This window comes from Natrix helvetica (assembly GCF_964273705.1).
Source record: "Natrix helvetica genome assembly, chromosome: 11".
NCBI classification, from domain to species: domain Eukaryota; kingdom Metazoa; phylum Chordata; class Lepidosauria; order Squamata; family Natricidae; genus Natrix; species Natrix helvetica.
Window position 1 is genome coordinate 791,312 of NC_138562.1, and position 19,391 is coordinate 810,702.

Genomic DNA, 19,391 nt, shown 5'->3' on the forward strand with positions numbered 1-19,391 from the left:
ACAGGTTGATGTAATGAAATGTCACAATAAAAATTAAGTTAAATTTAGTTAAATTTAGAGTATTATGTATAAAATAAAGTAATAATAGTTATAGTCAAATAAATGATTAACAATGATAATAATGCATATATAAACACTAGATTGATAATATGAAATTTTATACTAATTGTGAGGACTATGGAGAGGATGCTTAAAAGCTTTGGTATTAAAGATAAACAATTTTATATAGAATATAATATAAAGTTGTAATATTATTGGATGATTTCAGGATGATGTAATGAAATGCCCTAATATAAATTTATTTTAAATTTAGAATATTTTACATAAAAAAGATGTAGTAATAGTTATAGTCAAATGAATGTTTAATAATCATAATAATTGTATACATATATATTAGATTGATGATATGAGATTTTACGTAAATTGTAAGTGAAGACTTATGAAGAAGCACAAAGCTTTGTAACCAATTGACATACTGTGGGTAACTGGAGGATGGTTGTTATGCTTTGTGTGTGTTTATGTTTGTTTTATGTTTGTTTAAAAATAAAAACTTTAAATTGGTAGGACAAGCTACTGTGTATAATGAGGGAGCAAACCCCACTTCCTTTAGCACTGATGATGTTACTTAGTTGGATAATGGAACGTCTGCAAGCAGCAAGCAACGTCAGAGAGCACCAAGAACCCCATCGTTCAACCTTGAGCTACATATGTTTTCTTGTTTTGAGAATAAATGACCAATTATCAAACACCCATTCAACTCTAATAGCCAGCAAATCCAACAAAGTTGTTTGCCCAGAATTCACAGGTTGCATCCCTCATCTTTACTGGAAGCAAACTGAATACTGGAGGATTTCTGGAACTTTTATTCCTAGTTTCTGTGGAAAATATCAACTTTCAAAAAGAAATGACATTTGTTCGAGTGTTTAGTCCTTAGTTGCTTCAGCTTTCAGGCTGAGCAAGCCATGCTTTCGTTAGACGAGAAAACCCAAGATGCCTGCAGTTCAAGTAGCAAAGTAAGAAGCGAAACGTATCCCCCCAATATTCTACTTTTTATTTTTAGTTTGCCTCCATTTGCAAAACATTGAGTCAAAACGTGGATTGCTTGCTTGCCGATGGCTCAGTTTTATTCAACATGTCATGGTTAAAAGAATAATAACATTGCAGTGGAACCTAACCGTTTTTGGTTTTGTGCCTCTAAATCATGGATCATTTTGTTGCACATTTCAGATCTGGGTGGTCCTTTGCACAAAGGAGGCAAGGATTGGGAAGGATCTTAGACCAGTGTTTCTCAACCTTAGTCACTTTAAGCTGGGTGTTTGAATTACAATATATTTTTTGAATTGTAATCTGTCCAGTCATTGACTGAGATTGAATAAATAAACTAATAAACACAGCATGGATGAGTTGTTATAGTTTTTGATAATGGTTTGAATCTGGAGAAAGCCCTATATTTGCCTACTAAATGAAAAATAAAGGAATTAAGTGTCTCACAACTGACTGACCTGCCCTCTGAAATTCCATGCATTCAGCAGGTCTGTTTAAAGACCCGTTTCCCACACACTGCTAGCTATGGTTGGTTAGCAATTTATATTAGTTAAATAAGCCATGTTTTACATGGTTTATTTAAACCATCCTTGGCTGGCTAATGCAACCTGAAGTTCATGGTTTGTGTAATGGCTTGCAATGAATTGTGGCTTAGCCTGTACTAAGGCTAGTGGTTGTGCTTGGAAAGGAGTTGGACTGGGACCAGCAAGATCCAAACGCAGGCCTACTTCGCAGGGATGTTCCTGTTAGGGGAGAAACAGCCAGGAGACAGCAGGGCTCTGTATCTCCTGCAGTAAAAGCAGGATGAGTCTCAGCCTAGAAGTGTCCCCTCCCGCCCAGCCCAATGCATTTCCACAGCGGATTATGGAAGGGGTGCAGTTCTGGGGTCCCTCCGATAGGAGGCGGTCAAGAACTCCCAAGTGCCGGCCGGTGCCAGCGCTCCGCCAGGGAAGCTGCCCTCACGCAAGATGGCGGACCAAGCGCCTCCTCCGCGACATCTCGCGAGCCTTCGCGGGATCTGGACGTGGAAGAGGCCGGCGGCTTCGGCGATGGAGTATATCACGACGCCCAAGGTGAGGTGGGAGGGGGAGGGGGACATTTCCCCCCCGCGCTCCCCCGACCTGTGGAGGGGTCTCTAGGCATGTGCAGAGCGCCTGCCCGCTCTCCCGAGCCCTCCACGGGGTTCGGCGTCCCCGTGGGCTGCGTTCCCACGTGCCCCGCGGGGCTGGGTTAGTCCGAGGGAGAGACGGGAAACGAGCCCGACCGGCTGGGCGAGGGGTCAGCCCCCTGGGGAGCCTGAGGGGGTTTCCCACGTGGGGCTGGCAGACGATAGCTGATTTCCTGATACTCTGAGCTCGTGTAACGCGCCAAGGAAGGAGCGCCCAGGGTTGTGGGAATGCAACGGCGGGAGCTGTTGCCGACTGGCTCACTTATTAGATCAGTTTATAGAGCTGCCCCTTTTTGCAGTGCTGAATGAAATATGTTTATATTTATACAGTTATACATTTATAAAACATTTCAATGTGTATGAGATATAGGTAAAGGTTCCCCTTGCACGTATGTGCTAGTCGTTCCCGACTCTAGGGGGCGGTGCTCATCTCCGTTTCAAAGCCCAAGAGCCAGCGCTGTCCGAAGACGTCTCCGGGACCACGTGGCCGGAATGGCTAAAAGTCCAAGCTGTTCCCTTCCCACCAAAGGTGGTCCCTGTTTTTCTACTTGCATTTTTACGTGCTTTCGAACTGCTAGGTTGGCAGAAGCCGGGACAAGTCACGGGAGCTCACTCCGTTACACGGCGCTAGGGATTCAAACTGCCGACCGTTCTGATCGATAAGCTCAGCGTCTTAGCCCCTCTATTTCACTAAATGAAATATAATGCTGTATATATTAATAGAAAAGGATAAAAAATAGAATAACAATTATAATAAGGTGTTTTGTAATTTTATTTTTATTCAAGCCAACCAAAGTAAAAACAATGGCCGTCTTGTAAGAGTGGACTGGCATATGAGCCCCCATCCCCGGACACCGAGTTGGAGAAGGGCTCCGTTAATGTCGCTGTTTTCAGGGCTGGTTGCTTCCAAGCTGGTGGGGAAAGGAAGTGGGTCCCTTCCCTTTGAGGACCGGCCAGTCTGCCCTGGCCCTGATTTTTAGCCTTTGTTCTCACAACCCCCTGAAACACACACTCCTCTCAATGGGTTTGTAGACCTGGGCGCTCTGGTTTAATAGAAGAAATTGGTTCTTCTAATTGGCAGTGAGTGTGTGGTGTTAAAAGAACCATCCAAAGTAGACAGGGACCTGGATGTTGGACACTGGGAAAAAGGGAACATTTCACATTGCAGGATCAAGGGCCCTCGGAACATGTGTAGAGTACATTTTATTTGGCTATATCTGGCTTTACTGCTGAAAAGAGGTGCCAAGGCAAACACCAGCATGGCTTCTCCCCAATTCTGATTCCATTCCTTTTCTTCCAAAGTTTCAATTTGTCTCCCGTTTGCACTTAGAAATACTTAATTTCTTAGTTGTAGCTTTGGCTTTATCTCCCGGTAACATTTTTGCATCTACCATTCTTCTTATTACTTTAATTTACAATCTTTCTGTTTTACCTTTACTCTATTTTATGCTGAATTATATGTTCTGATCTGCAGTTAAACAGTCATCTTATAGGTGGTCCTTGACTTACAGCCATTCGTTTAGCAATTGTTCAAAGTTACAATGGCACTGAAAAAATTAATTTACAACCAGTCCTTACACTTACAATGGTCACAGCATCTTCATGGTCATGGGATTAAAATTCGGGTACTAGGCAACCGGCATGTATTTATGGTGGTTGCAGTACCCCAGGATCAATAGAAGAAGCTTAATTTGCTTAACAATTTGATTCACAGTTGTTTTGTTTAACAACTGCAGTGATTTGGTTAACAACTGTACTGCTGAAACTACAACTACTGAAATACTATAGAGCAGTGATGGCGAACCTTTTTTGGCTCACGTGCCATAAGAGGGGGGAGCGCAGGGGGTTATGCATGGGTGTGCCGCATCCTTAATGCAATGTGCGACACACCCACCGCGCATGTGGGCATGACAGGAGGGCCTCCCTGTTTTTTGCATGCTTTTTTTGCCCTCCCCAAGCTCCAGAGGCTTTATAGGAACCTGAGCGGGGCAAAAGCAGCCTCCCCCCACCCCCGAGGCTTCAGGAGCTTCCCTAAAGCCTACGGAGCACAAAAAAACGGCCCTATGGGCAAACCGGAAGTTCAGAAACAGACTCCCGGTTTACTCATATGCCCCCTTTTAGTCCTCCAGAGCCTTCAGGGACGCTCAGGAGGCTTCCCTCAAGACTCCAGAGGACTAAAAACAGCCCTACGAGCAAACTGGGAGTGACTTCCGGTTTGTCTGTTGGGTCATTTTTCGTCCTCTGGAGCCTTCAGGGAAGCCTCCGGAAGGCCCCTGAAGGCTCCCAAGGGCTTAATCCAGCCCTACAAGCAAACCGGAAGTCCGTTCCCAAAGTTTTGGTTTGCCCATAGTGCCTTTTTTTTGTGCTCCGGAGGCTTCAGGGAAGCTCCTGAAGCCTCCGGAGGGCCTTCAGTGGTGGTGGGGGAGTCTGTTTTCGCCCTCCAAGGCTCCTATAAAGCCTCTGGAGCCTGGGGAGGGTGCAAAATGGCTTTTAAAAAGGCTGAATATTAGAGTATAGAGGTATAGAGTCTCCTGCTTGAGCAGGGGGTTGGATTAGAAGACCAAACAAGTCCCTTCCAACTCTGTTACTATAATTTACTTAATAACTTCAATAATTCTTTTAACAACTGTGGGGGGAAAAGGTTGTAAAATTGGGCATGATTTGATTGACAACTGTCTTGCTGATCAGTGGAAATTCTGATTGTAAGTTGAGTCCATTTACTACAGTTCATTGAGTGACTGTTCAAAGTTACAACAGCACTGAAAAGTGACTTATGACCATTTTTCACACTTATGACTATTATAGCATTCCCAAAGTCATGTGATTTACATTTGAATTCTTGGCAGCTGACTCACATTTCTCCTGGGGTCATGTGATCCTCTTTTGTGACCTTCTGATAATCAAAGTCAATGGGGAAACCAGATTCATTTAACAACCACGTTACCAATATAAGAACTGCAGTGATTCACTTAACAAATGTGGTGAGAAAGGTTGCAAAACTCACTTGACAGATTTCTCATTTAACATAAATTTGGGTCTCAAATGTGGTCGTAAGGTGAGGACTACCTGTACTTGTTCCCATTTCCACCAGCCTTTTGCTCTGTTCTAGCAAGGTGGAGCCTTTGTATCTACAGGGTAGGATTTTCAATTCAAAGAGCGGGCAAATGAATGTGCAGGATCCTTAGAGGGCTTTAGCAGCACATGTAGAGGACATCATTTTGTGCCTAATTATAACCAAGGTATTAAAATTCCTTTGCAAACCTCTCTGCTGGCCTGCTCTATTTGTCTCTCTGTTTTATTCTCTGAAAAGAAGATTATTTTTACCCATCCAGATTATTGCCTTGAGCAGCTGGCCAAATCAGTTGCCCAGAGAGTGTTTCTAGCAATAGAATTTTTCCCATTAAATGTGCTGCTGGGAAGCTGGATAACTCCTAGAAAAGTCTCTGATGAAGTTTCTAAAGTGCCTGGAAGGCTAGCAAAGATCATTGGTTTATTTTATGAGGCTGTAACCTTGTTTTCAGAGGTGTTTGGAAGCAGCAGGCCCTCCAGAGCATGTACATTTGCACTTCCTACCTATTTTAGATGCAGCTCATAATGAGAGGATTGCTTTCAAAATAGGTCCAGTGGCACTTCTCAGCTTGGGTGACTTAGATTCTTCAGGTGCGCTGGAAGTTTATGGTTCAAGAAAACCATAAAATATAGAAATACAAAGAAAAATGAAAACGAGGAAGGAAAAGCAAAAGGAGAGAACTAATTAAGGTGAGAAGCAACCTACAATTAAGAAGAAGTTTCCTAACAGTCAGAACAATTAACCAGTGGAACATCTTGCCTCCAGAAGCTGTGGGTGCTCCATCACTGGAGGTTGAAGAAGAGATTAGACAACCATTTGTCCTGAAGGGTAGAGGGTTTCCTGCTGGAGCAGGGGGCTGGACTAGAAAACCTCCAAGGTCCTTTTCAACTCTGTCATTCTGCATAGGGGAAAGGGAAAAAGCAGTGACTTTAATTTCTTTTGGCTCAGTAGAATAAGGTAATAACATACAACCTCAACGTTTTATTTTTACATGATAATATTTTTACATGAAAATACTTTTTATTTTCACATAAAAATATATATTTTATAACAACAAACCTATCTAATCAGCAAAACCCAGAATCAAAGAATCATTTTTTCCACCTCAAGTGCAAAATCCTAAATCAATTTCCAAATAGAAACAAAATTAATTGTATTCTTTTCTTTAACCAAAGCAGTCAATTTAGCCATCTCTGTTAATGCCATATTTTTGGAGCCATTTGTCCATTGTGGGAATCAAAGTAATCCTTCCTGCATTGAAAGCTTACCCACCCCGGATCCATTTCCTTCCGTTATTGCTCCCTCCCATTACCCTAGATTGAGAAAATGGAAAGAACCCAGTACTTCTAAACCTATCCGATCTTTTTCCTTTTGGTGAAAATGAACTTCCAGGGAAGTGAGTAATTTATTTCCCTTTTAGTAAGAACAGTGTCTGGAAATGTAGAGTCTGCCTTCGTGGTGCCTCTTGTTATTCAGAGATAAATCTTGTGACACTCCTGAAAAATGCCAGATGGGGGAAATAGGGCAGGATGGGAAGATGGCTTAATAGTGAGCTGGAATGCAGACACGTGCATATTTCAAAAATAGAGCCAAAATATCTGTGTTAGGAGTTTGGTTGAACAGCTGCCCTCTGTCTCTTGGCTAGTGCCTAGGTCTTTTTTCCCTTGCACCAAGAAAAGCTACAGGACAGTTCTTGCAAGCAAGATCCTGACACAGCTTGAGGGTTAGTTTTTAGCAATCCTGGCTAGTGGGAGATGCAAAGATTGCAGAAAGGGCTCCTGGTCTCCAATCCGTAGGAGCTGCTGTGATGTTGCATTGTAGTCAGACTGGGTTCATTATTCATTACTCTACATAAGAGCAAAAGGTTTTGGATTGGTGGGGGTTAAAAATGTGAGTGGCGGTTTAAATGCCATTTTCTTAGGAGAGCTGGCTCTGATGAAGGGGAACAGCCCAGTGCTGTAGTTTGGCCAGATTACTTCTTAAAAGAGGCAAAAAAGTTGAAAGTTTTTGCACTTATGCTGAAGCTTTAATAGTATTTGGTGACACTGGGAGTAATTGGAAGAAGGATCTTGCCTAAAATAAAATGAAATGTCAGAACAGGAATGATTGACTGGATTATGATTGTCTGGATTAGACTCCAAAGCTAATCAAGTCCACAATTTATACCCATATTTGAGCCAGGAATTACGGTAGTATCATTGCGGTTGATGATGAGACCCAACTTTACAATACTTTTTGTGGTGGTCATTAAAGGAACACTGTAGTTATTAAGTGAATTCATTATAACCATTATAACCAACTACAACTCCCAAACCCTCTTGTCCTGGGTGGCTAAGAGTTTTGTTTTATTACGCTCTGGAGAACTTCAGTTTCCTCATAACTAATTTGCTGGTTTCTCAAGCACCATCGGCAAAAGTCAGGTACTCCAAAGTGGATTATGAAGATGAGCACTGTGAATGAAGGAGACAGGATACCTTTGATTGTGTGCTTAGGTGCATACTGTTGCCTCATAAGTACTCGTTCTGGATTTTATTCCTCCAGCTTTTCTGATTGAATTTAGTTTAATTGAGGCAAAATGAGGAGCCTTATAACTATTTTTCCCTTGACGGAAAGTCATTATTCTTGCAAACCCCACGGTCTTTTTGACCCCTGATTTTCATCCATACAAGCAGAACTCCTTGTTCTCAAGTTGAATAGCTGAACCTTATGCCAGAAAGTTGTAATGGGGTACATGATGTCTAATTCATGATCATAAAAGGTTCCTTTCTTATTCACCTAGAAGTGATTTTTCTTTCTAATGGACAACCCAATGTGCAAAGATTACAATTTTGACATAATTGGCTTCCTATTGCATCACGATGAGGCTCTGGGCTAATTAGAAGGATACCTTTTCTCACCTGTTCAGTAATTACTCACTTCCTTGCTGGTATAAAGGTGGAGAGCTTTGAGTGGTGCAAATGCTTTCCTTGCACAGTGACTGATCTGGTGCACTCTGCCTCTTTTAGACATGTTCTAATTAGTTTCTTCCTTTCTGGTTTCTTTTTTTTTCCTCTCTGCCCTACAGGTAGAAAATGTCAAGCTGCTAGATCGTTATACCAACAAGAAAGCAGCAAATGGGACACTGTATTTGACAGCTACTCATCTGATCTATGTAGACACCTCAACTGACATCCGAAAAGAGACATGGGTAAGGTTGGAATAGGGCCATTTTCCAGATCCCTCAGAACCAAAAGTTCTTGTCTCCTGAATGCTAAGCTTGTTTCCACTTTTCTAGTACAGGTAGTCCTCGACTTATAGCTGGCCCCTTAGCAACATTTAAGTTGCTAAGTTACAAGAGGCCCTCCCGAAAAGGAGGAGTACAGGTAGTCCTCTACTTACAACAGTTCATTTAGTGGCTGTTCAAAGCTACAACGGCACTGAAAAAGTGACTTATGACCGTTTTTAATACTTACGACCCAGTGGTGGGTTTCTGCCGGTTTGCACCAGATCGGGCGAACCAGATGGTCAACGGACCCGGAAGTAAGTTCCTGCCCCGCCCCTGTCGCTCGCTCGCTTGCCCCCGCCTGTCCAGAAGCCGCTCCATTGCTCTCTCCCCTGGCCCGTCTGCACTATCCTAGCCCCGCCCACCGCTCACTGCTTGGCTACCTCACCAATCGCCCCGCCCACCTCTAAGAACCCTATCTAAACCCACTTACCTTTTTTTCCTGTTTGGCGCTCTATTGCTGCCTGCTGACTCCAAGGAGGTAAGTAAGCTGCAACTAAGCAGGGGGCAGGGGGTGGGGCTGCCGTGGCAGTGCACTATAAGTGAGTCTGGTGACCTTTTGCAGACTTGCAAGGATCCCGGGCTCGCTTATAGCGCAGGGGGGGGCGGCGGGAGCTTACGCGTCACGGCCGGCCCAAGTTCGGGGACCTTGCAAGGCCTTGCCGTTTTTTGCATCGGGGCGTGCTGCAAGAGAGAGGGAGTAAAGACCTTTTCCGGATTGTTGGTGCGGACCCGTGCTCACTAAAGCAAGTCCGGGGAAGTCCTTTGCGCCAGCTGGAAAAGGTCTTCACTTCCCCCCTCTTGCAGCATGCCCCGATGTAAAAAATGGCGAGCTCGGCGCACTTGGGGCTGCTGCTGCGATGTCCAGGGAGGCTAAACCAAGCCGCGCGCCTCTCCCAGCCACTTTCGCGGCTTCACGGAGTAAGCTGCATCTAAGCGTGGGGCGGGGGGGGGCTGCTGTGGCCCTGCACTATAAGCGAATCCGGTGACCTTTTGCGGCCTTGCAAGGATCCCGAGCTCGCTTATAGCATAGGGCCACAGGGCTGTCAGAAAGCGCGGGAGTGGGGACGGCGGAGGGAGCTTACGCGGCGCGGCCAGCCCAAGTTCGGAGACCTTGCAAGGCCTTGGTGTTTTTTGCATTGGGACGTGCTGCAAGGGAGAGGGAGTAAAGACCTTTTCCGGATTGTTGATGGTGGAGGTGCGGGCCCGTGCTTACTTAAGCAAGTCCGGGGAAGTCCTTTGCACCAGCTGGAAAAGGTCTTCACTCCCCACCCCCCTTGCAGCATGCCCCGATGCAAAAAATGGCGAGATTGGCGCACTTGGGGCTGCTGCTGCGATGTCCAGGGAGGCTAAACCAAGCCCCGCGCCTCTCCCAGCCAATTCGCGGCTTCCCGGAACGCCAAGAACCTTCGCGCTCTTCTCCGCGCTCTCCTCGGCTCCTCGCGACGGCAATAGACGTCCAGAAGCGGCGGGGACCGGAAACCCTAGCCCCAAAAGCCGATTCTGGACATCTATTGCAGTCGTGAGGAGCCGAGGAGAGCGCGGATAAGAGCGCGAAGGTTAGGGTTACTGGGCAACGTGTGTGTGTGTGAGGCTGGAGTTACGCCCTCCCCCGCACCCTCCCTCCCGGGGGTCGAAATGCCTCAAAGGGACAGGCAGGCTGCCACAGCTCCACTGAGAAGACATTTCTGAGAAGAAAAATTTCTCCGGTCGGGCTGCACCGGAGCTGGTGGAGCGCCGGCAACAGCCTGCCTGTCCCTTTCAGGAACTCTACTGAAAAGACATTTCTGAGAAGAGACACTTCTCCGGTCGGGCTGCGGCCGTGTGATTGGAGCAATCACGTGGTTCACCTCACTGACTGTCTCCCTGGCGATGGGCCAGCGATTGCCGGTGTTCCACCAGGTCGGGCGCGACCAGAGAAGTTTCTCTTCTCAGAAATGTCTTCTCAGTAGAGTTCCTGAAAGGGACAGGCAGGCTGTTGCCGGCGCTCCACCAGCTCCGGTGCAGCCCAACCGGAGAAGTTTTTCTTCTCAGAAATGTCTTCTCAGTGAAGCTGTGGCAGCCTGCTTGTCCCTTTGAGGCGCTTCGACCCGCGGGGGGGGGGTGTAACTCCAGCCTCACACACACACACACACACAAATTGCCCAGTAACCCTAACCTAGGTAACATCATCAGTGCTAGAAGGGGGGTGGGGGGGGAGAGGAGAAAGGACAAAAAGGAGAAAGAGAGGGAAAAAGAGGAGGTGGGGGATAGTGAGATCCTTGCTGCTTTCTGAGCTTGGTGGTTTTCTTACAGACATTTCATTACCAAACTAGGTAACATCAGTGCTAGAAAGAGTGGGATATATCGAGAGGAGGAAGAGCGGGGGGAGGAGGGGGACGACAGCGGGGTCCTTGGTGTTCCCTGAGCTTGGTGGTTTTCTTGCAGACATTTCATGACCCAGCTAAGTATATCACACCAATGACAATAAAACATCTGTAAGCAAGCCATCAAGACCACAGGGCATTTATTTCTTCATTTATTAAATTTATATGCCTCCTGCCTCGTAGTCATCACGATCTCCTCATTAGGACCTTCCACAATGACCTGCCTTAGAATTACATCTCCACAATCTCAAATTTTATTTATTGTGTATAGAATATTTTTAATGGTTCTATTTTAATTTATTATGTATAGAATATTTTTAATGGTTTTATTTTAATTTATTATGTGTAGAATATCTTTTAAAAAAATATTTTAGGGAATTTTTATTTATTTATTGTTTATAGAATGTTTATTACAAGAAATGTTATTCCTTTTTGCAAATGTTTTATTTGTGATGCAATATGTTGCTTTTAAGTGTACAGGTTGGTGTATGGTATGTGTCTCAAAGTGGCTGCTTTTCTATGGGCAGGCCAGGTTGGTGCAAGGCAGCTTTGCCAGATTTTGTGTGTTTCTGTGTGATACCTGGTTGTTTAGGTAATTGTGAGGTGGTTGCTGGTTCTGTGAGCTTCCTGGCACTGTCCTTTATAATTTCCCACAATGCCTTGATGGTTTTTATTCCTGTGGCTTTGTCTTTCCTGTTCTTAGAGTTAGGGAAAAAAACTGGTTTCATCTGCAGTCTTTTGGGGGGAAATTGTTTTTTTTTGTTTTTGGTGTTTTCCTGGCACTGTCATAGTTTGTGTGTGTGGGTATGTAATGTCCCGCAGTTATCTACACATTAATAATGATCAAGTACTAATAATATTTCCTTATACATTTTAGTGACCTTTCCTTTCATAATTGGTGTTTTCTTTCATACTTTTAGATTTCTAATTGCTGTTTCTGTTAGTTAGCAATTGATAAAACAAATCCCACGTGAAAAAATATTCGAAGCCGCCTTGATTTTAATTGTCAATTTATTCATTCCGGCACTTTACTTTATTTAGATTTACTTTATTTAGATTTATAAACCGCTCCCTCTCCCCGAAGGGACTCGGGGCGGTGTACAGTCAGAGTTAAAACACCATATACATACATATACATAGAGGAGGCGATATACAAACTGTACTGTAATGATAAAATTAGAAACAACATTAAAATCTACCCCAAAATCTACCCCAAAATTAAAATAACTGCCAGGAGGATTAAAGAATAGGACTATAAATGGGCCAGGCCAGCTAATTGGAACAGGTGGGTCTTGAGTTTCTTGCGGCATACAATATGTATTGTATTCCCTTTGAAATACAAGTAGTAAGTAGTAGCCACTTATCTTCTGTAAGTAGCTCTTTTATTGTTTTGTGTACTTTATTTTAATCTTATTTAAGTAGTAAGTGCACAAAATAATAAATTTCCTTTTTTATATCTTCTTTTTTATTTATTATTCATGCTTCTAGACCGCCCCCTCTCCCAAAAAGGGACTCGGGGCGGTGTACAGTCCATGCCAAATATATCAAAATACAATAAAATTGAATATGTACAGTTGGAATGGAGGAGGTTAAAAATGGAATTAAAAGAACTGTACAAAGCAATATATATAAATATAGGATTTTGAACCCCTAAAACACACACAATAAGTTAAAAACAATACCCCTAAAATAACCAGTTAATACATTTGCCAGGAGGGACAGTTGTAATTATGCCAGGCCTGCTAATCGGAACAGGTGAGTCTTCAATTTTTGCCGGAAGGAGCGGAGGTCAGTAGTGGTTCTAATGTCGGGGGGGAGGCCATTCCAGAGGGTTGGGCCCATCACAGAGAAGGCCCTACTCCTTGGTGTCGCCCGTTGGCATTGCCTAGTGGACGGCACCAGGAGAAGTCCCTCTCTGTGTGAGCGAATTGGCCGCAGGGATGTATGTGGGAGGATGCGATCCCGCAAGTAACTAGGTCCCGTGCCATGGAGCGCTTTAAAGATGGTAATCAGCACCTTGAAACGCACCCGAAAAACCACAGGCAGCCAGTGCAGCTCGCGCAGGAGAGGTGTTACGTGGGAGTACCTCGTACTCCCCATCACAGCCCGCGCGGCTGCGTTCTGAACTAACTGCAGTCTCCGGGCGCGTCCCAAGGGCAGCCCCATGTAGAGAGCGTTGCAGTAATCCAGGCGGGACGTCACCAACGCATGAGTGACCGTGCGTAGGGCATCCCGGTCCAGTAGGGGGCGCAATTGGCGCACCAGGCAAACCTGGTGGAACGCCCCCCTTGCCACGGCTGCCACATGGTCATCCATTGACAGCCGGGCATCAAGGAGGACGCCCAAATTGCGCGCCCGTTCCACAGGGGGCAATTGTTCGCCCCCTATGGCCAGCGATGGAATCAGCTGGCTGAACCGAGGTGCCGGTAGCCACAGCCACTCAGTCTTGGAGGGGTTGAGTTTAAGTCTGTTGTCCCCCATCCAGACCCCGACGGCTTCCAAACACCGGGACATCACTTCGACAGCCTCGTTGGGGTGGTTTGGGGTTGAAATATACAGCTGGGTATCATCAGCGTAGAAGTGACACTCAACCCCAAAACCACGGATGATCTCACCCAGCGGCTTCACATATGTGTTGAACAGGAGAGGCGAGAGGACCGACCCCTGTGGCACTCCACAAGTGAGTGGCCTCGGGGTCGACCTCTGTCCCCCTGTCAACACACATTGCTTCCGGTCGGAGAGGTAGGAGCCGAACCACCGCAGAACGTGTTTTTTTGTAGATCATCCATTGGGGCAAAGAATTCAGTGACATTGTCTTGGTCACTCCCACCAGTGACATTGTCTTGGTCACTCCCACCCGGTCACATGACCGGAAAGCCATTCCTACCTGGTCACATGGCTGGCAAGCCACTCCCACTCAGTCACATGGCTGGCAAGCCACTCCCACTCGGTCACATGGCTGGCAAGTCACTCCCACCCGGTCACATGGCCGGCAAGCCACTCCCATAAAGCAGGCCACACCCACAGAGTAGGTTCCAAACTTTTTTGAAACCCACCACTGTTACGACCACTGCAGCATCCCCATGGTCACATGATCAAAATTCAGATTCTTGGCAACTGGTTCATATTTATGACGGTTGCAGCGTCCCAGGGTCACGTGATCAGCTTTTGTGACCTTCTGACAAGCAAAATCAATGGGGAAGCCAGATTCCCTTAACAACCATGTTACAAACTTAAAGAAATAGAATGATTCACTTAACAACTGTGGCAAAAAAAGTCATAAAATAGAGCAAACCCATTTAAATGATTCACTTAGCAACATAAATTTTGGGCTTAATTGTGATCGTAACTTTTGTACTTATGTCTCAATTCTAAAATTCTGACAGCTGTCCCCCCACCTGGCCCACATTTATGGTTGGGATCGTGGGATCATGATTTACAATGTTTTTGCTGAAAACTGATGTTTACTTCCGGTTTTTGCAAAAATACCCCATAGCAAACAATATGTTAGGGTTCTAAATACCATGCAGAAATAAATCATTGTCCAAGGCAAAACATCCTTAATGGTGCAATTTATTCCACAGGCATGTTAGTACAGCTATGGAAATTTCAACTCTGGAAGTACATTCTCTAAGTTCAACCAGTTGAAAGTTCATGATCTCTCCCCACACCCACAAATCCATCACATGTTCCAATCATCATCTTCCACGCTGGCATGTACACCCATCTTCTTCCGGCCAGGTGTCGATGTGCGGAGACAAAAGATGACCTTGGCTTCTACAAAAGAATGTCAACAATCCATTCTACAATCCTACTCCTTTCTATTCCCCCCTCCCAACTACTACACTAATGAAACAGCATAGAAAATTATAAGAAAGTGTGGCAGGCCAAAGATCCTAAAAAGAATATAATTACAGGCCTGACAGGCGGCCTCTCCTCAAAAGAAAAACGTTTCCTGCAAAGAGAATAACATAAAAGTTAACATAACAAAATTAACCACCTCTTCTCCACCCAGGGGAACCCCTTGACTTCTCAGGAAACTTCCCATTGAATTGCTTTACTAACTTCTCCACTTTCAGGTTCCCACTGTTTACCCAATTAACTTCAGACCAAGGGTAACCCTTCCAATGCACTAAGTACTGTAAGCAACCCCTATTCAGCCTGAAATCTACACTTTTTTCCACCTCAGATTGTGTTTCCCCTTCCATCACTAAAGGAGGAGATTGAGCTTGGGTGGATGCTCTTCTGTTAGACCCAATTACTGGTTTCAACAAACTACAATGAAATTCTGGGTCAATTTCCCCTAGACTTCTGGGTAGACTGAGTTGAACTGTAACTGAGTTAACTATCTTCACTATTGGGAATGGACCTAGAAATTTTGGACCCAATTCCTTGCTAAGCATTTCTAATCTTATGTATTTGGTAGATACAAAAACATTGTCCCCCACACGGTAGGGGTTTATGAGTGAGCGACGTTGATCATCTTGCTTCTGGTAGGCTTCTGCTGCAACTGCTAGAGCCTTCTTTGTATTCTCCCATCCTTTCTTTAGCATGTCCATCCATTCACTCAAAGACATGAAAGAAGGAGGTTCTCTAGGCAACTCAGGCATGGCAACAACTCCCATGCCACTGGTAATCTGGAAACCCGCTAATCCTCTGCTGCTGTGGACCGCATCATTGTACGCCACTTCGGCGAAGGGTAGCAAGTCCGACCAGTTGTCTCGCTGATAGTCCACAAAACACCGGATGTATCGTTCCACCACCGCATTGGCTCCCTCTGCTGTGCCGTTCATGCTGGAATGAACCTCTGAGCTCAGTTCTTGTGTGGACCCAATAGATCTCAGGACCTCTCTCCAGAACTTGGCAGTGAACTGGACTCCGCGGTCTGAAATGATCCTCTTGGGTACTCCATGCAGGCGATAAATGTGTTTCACAAACATTTTCGCTAATTCGTTTGCGGATGGCAATCCTGAGCAAGCAATGAAGTGTGCCTGCTTAGAAAACAAATCAATAACAGTCCAAATTACTTTATGCCCACTGCTGTCTGGGAGTTCCATGATGTAGTCCATTGCGACCTCTTCCCATTGCCGTTTCGGGCTCTCTGCTGCAGGTGCTGTAGGTTCTGGGCTCTTGGATCCATTCAACCACGGCTGGCCTTGTTCCTCCTCCGAGGCCTCCCCCTTGGTAGGACTCTTCGTCACCTGAAGTTGAGGGTCCTCTTCCAGAGGTCGGTTGGCCATTTCCCCCTCCGAGGCCTCCCCCTTAGTTGGACTCTTTGTCACCTTAAGTTGGGGGTTCTCTTCCAGAGGTTGGTTGGGCATTTCCCCCTCCGAGGCCTCCCCCTTAGTTGGACTCTTTGTCACCTTCAGTTGGGGATCCTCCTCCGGAGATTGTTTGCCCTTTTCCTCTTCCAAGGCCTCCCTCTTGGTAGGACACTTCGTCACTTTAAGTTGGGGATCCTCTTCCAGAGGTTGTTGGCCCAGATGACTTTTCTGTGCAGGCATCTGGGGCCCTCTCTTAACCACCGTGGCAATTGGTACACACGTTTGTTCTTCGGCAATTCCCTCCTCCGAGGCCTCCCCCTTGGTAGGACTCTTCGCCACCTGAAGTTGGGGATCCTCTTCCAGAGGTCGTTTAGGCTTTTCCCCCTCCGAGGCCTCCCCCTTAGTTGGACTCTTTGTCACCTTAAGTTGGGGATCCTCCTCCGGAGATTGTCTGCCCTTTTCCTCTTCCGAGGCCTCCCCCTTGGTAGGACACTTCCTCACCTTAAGTTGGGGATCCTCTTCCAGAGGTTGTTGGCCCAGATGACTCTTCTGTGGTGGCATCTGGGACCCTCTCTTTACCGCCGTGGTGGTTGGTGCGCACGTTTGTGGCATTGGGGCTGGAGCCAAACACTCTGACGCTCTGTGGCCAAGTTGACAACAATGGTGGCATTTAATTGGCCCCCACGAGGAATGGAACCTAGTTACATCTCTAAACTTAGGAACCGTTTCATCACACTGCCTTGCTCTCCAACTTGCAGCTGCCCCCTTGGTAAACCCTTCTTCCATGGTGGAGATTGCTTCTCTGTAGGAAGGTGGAGTAAGAACCTTTTGGGGCATTGCAGATGCACCTTGTCCCGCTTCCCATCTTGCAGGCCTGGCTTTGGTAATCCCTTCTTCCATGTTGGTGATTGCTACTCTGTAGGAAGGTGGGGTAAGAACCACTTGGGGCCTTACAGGCGCACAATTTCCCGCCATCCATCCCGCAGGCCTCCCTTTGATAATACCTTCTTCCATGGAGATTTCTTCTCTGTAGGAAGGTCTGGTAAGAACCTTTTGGGGCCTTGCAGGGGAGACTGGAACCGGTGGGGAGGTCAATCCCTCGGTTGGCCACTGCCCAGCTTTCTGCCATGGTGCCATCTGCTGTGGGAGGGCAGGTGCCCACTGGCATCCCTCCCATCCATGACCTGGGGTTAAGACCCATCCCGGGGTTGCCTGCTTCACAGGTTGCAGCTCAACCAATGATGGCTGGCTAGGGGGTTTTACGTGCCAAGGACCCTCCTGCTGGCTTGGAGGAGTTATGGGCCAAGTAGGTGCCCTTTGCTGGCTTGGATGAGTTATGGGCCAAGTAGGTGCCCTCTGCTGGCTTGGAGCATTTCCCCATGCTGATGGCAAAGGAGTTTGTAAGTAGCATCTTTTCCATCCAAGTCCTGGGAGGAAAGCCCAATTTACTGCCCAATTTGCTTCATTTACTGGTTGCAGCCCCATTTGTGGTGGCTTGCAAGTGACAGATGCTGGAAAAATTCCTTCTTCCTGCCTCCTTTGAAATTCCCATTTTGAAAGGGAATCTCTCTCCCATCTAGTTGCAGGGTGATATGCCATTTCATTTATTGCCGTCTGGAAGGAGCCCAAACCTCCGTTCTAAGGGTGTTTTTTTTTTTCCAATCTTGCTTCTAAGCTGGGGGGGAAGGAGGGGGAGCATGCACTCACAATTTTGCTGAAGAAGTCCGTCTGAGATTTCCTTCGTCTTGTCGCGTCTCCTCCTGCATTCCTCCAGATGCAATTAAACTGGAAACAGCATTCCATTGCCTTTGAAGTTCCGTACTCCTCTTCTTATCACCAAAAGCTTCTCATTAATTCTTCGCTGATATTTACGCTGTCCCGGTCAGCATTGGGGATGCCGAGACCCCATCACCAGATCTTCCATCACCAGCCCTTCCCCCTTGATAGGGGGAGGGAGCTAGTGAAATATTTTTAAAGTAGAGAGTTGAAATAATGTTAGGGTTCTAAATACCATGCAGAAATAAATCATTGTCCAAGGCAAAACATCCTTAATGGTGCAATTTATTCCACAGGCATGTTAGTACAGCTATGGAAATTTCAACTCTGGAAGTACATTCTCTAAGTTCAACCAGTTGAAAGTTCATGATCTCTCCCCACACCCACAAATCCATCACATGTTCCAATCATCATCTTCCACGCTGGCATGTACACCCATCTTCTTCCGGCCAGGTGTCGATGTGCGGAGACAAAAGATGACCTTGGCTTCTACAAAAGAATGTCAACAATCCATTCTACAATCCTACTCCTTTCTATTCCCCCCTCCCAACTACTACACTAATGAAACAGCATAGAAAATTATAAGAAAGTGTGGCAGGCCAAAGATCCTAAAAAGAATATAATTACAGGCCTGACACAATGGGTTCCCTTTGCAATCATGGTGTTTGCTATACAGCTGTGATACTCGCTTAGTAACCACTGCCAAAAAGGTTGTAAAATCAGGTCTGGTTATGTGATGACCAGCTTTATGATTGCCACAACATACGGCCATAATTGGGCACATTTTGTTACATTCGTAGGTCAAGAACTATGAGTAATGGGCTTAATCTAAGCAAACTGGTTATCTCTAACTGGCTGTTTTGTATATGCTGAAGATTGCAAATCCCAGCATTAACCAGGTTAAAGGTTTGGCCTGTGGCTCTTAAGCAACATTTGAACATGGGATCCTTGATGGATCAGACTAACCAAGTTAGTCAACAGACCATTAGCACCCGAAATCTATACCGTGTTTCCCCGAAAATAAGACAGGGAGTTATTTTCTTTTGACCCCCAAAATAAGCGCTTGGCCTTATTTTCGGGGAGGTCTTATTATTTTTGAGGTGCGGGAGGCGGTGAGCGTGGTCACCTCATGGCTGCTGCTGTGTTGCAATATTTTCAGGGGCGGGCTTATTTTCAGGGAAACAGGGTAGCTTACTTTTCAGCACATTGGGAATATATATTAAATATATAAAATATTTCTTTTTATCTAATGGTTGTCTTAGTGGCAGCTCTTCGTCCTGCTCCTGGAGGTCAGTCCTACAGCTTTATACTGTTGGTTTGAGCTCTGAGCTGGACTATTTGGTTGCAAACATTTCATCCCCATTTGAGGAGACATCTTCAGTGTGCTTTGGATTGTGCTTGTCTGGGGGAGCATTGGCCTTTAAATACCTTCTCTGCAGAC

At 45.8% G+C, this 19,391-nt stretch overlaps 1 protein-coding gene across 4 annotated transcripts in view; it reads left to right on the forward strand.

Moving 5' to 3' along the window:
* Positions 1 to 774: 774 nt before the first annotated feature.
* MTMR8 (myotubularin related protein 8) overlaps positions 775 to 19,391 on the forward strand; it is a 52,899-nt gene continuing 34,282 nt past the window's right edge. For 2 of the 4 annotated variants that reach the window (XM_081963861.1, XM_081963863.1), the window contains exons 1-2: positions 1,966 to 2,117; positions 8,347 to 8,469. In XM_081963861.1, coding sequence (XP_081819987.1) covers positions 2,013 to 2,117; positions 8,347 to 8,469 — 228 coding nt within the window. In that variant the 5' untranslated portion in view covers positions 1,966 to 2,012. Of the gene's footprint in view, positions 1,014 to 1,965; positions 2,118 to 6,032; positions 6,160 to 8,346; positions 8,470 to 19,391 lie in introns of those variants that run through there. The other 2 variants (XM_081963862.1, XM_081963864.1) reach the window with 2 other exon arrangements.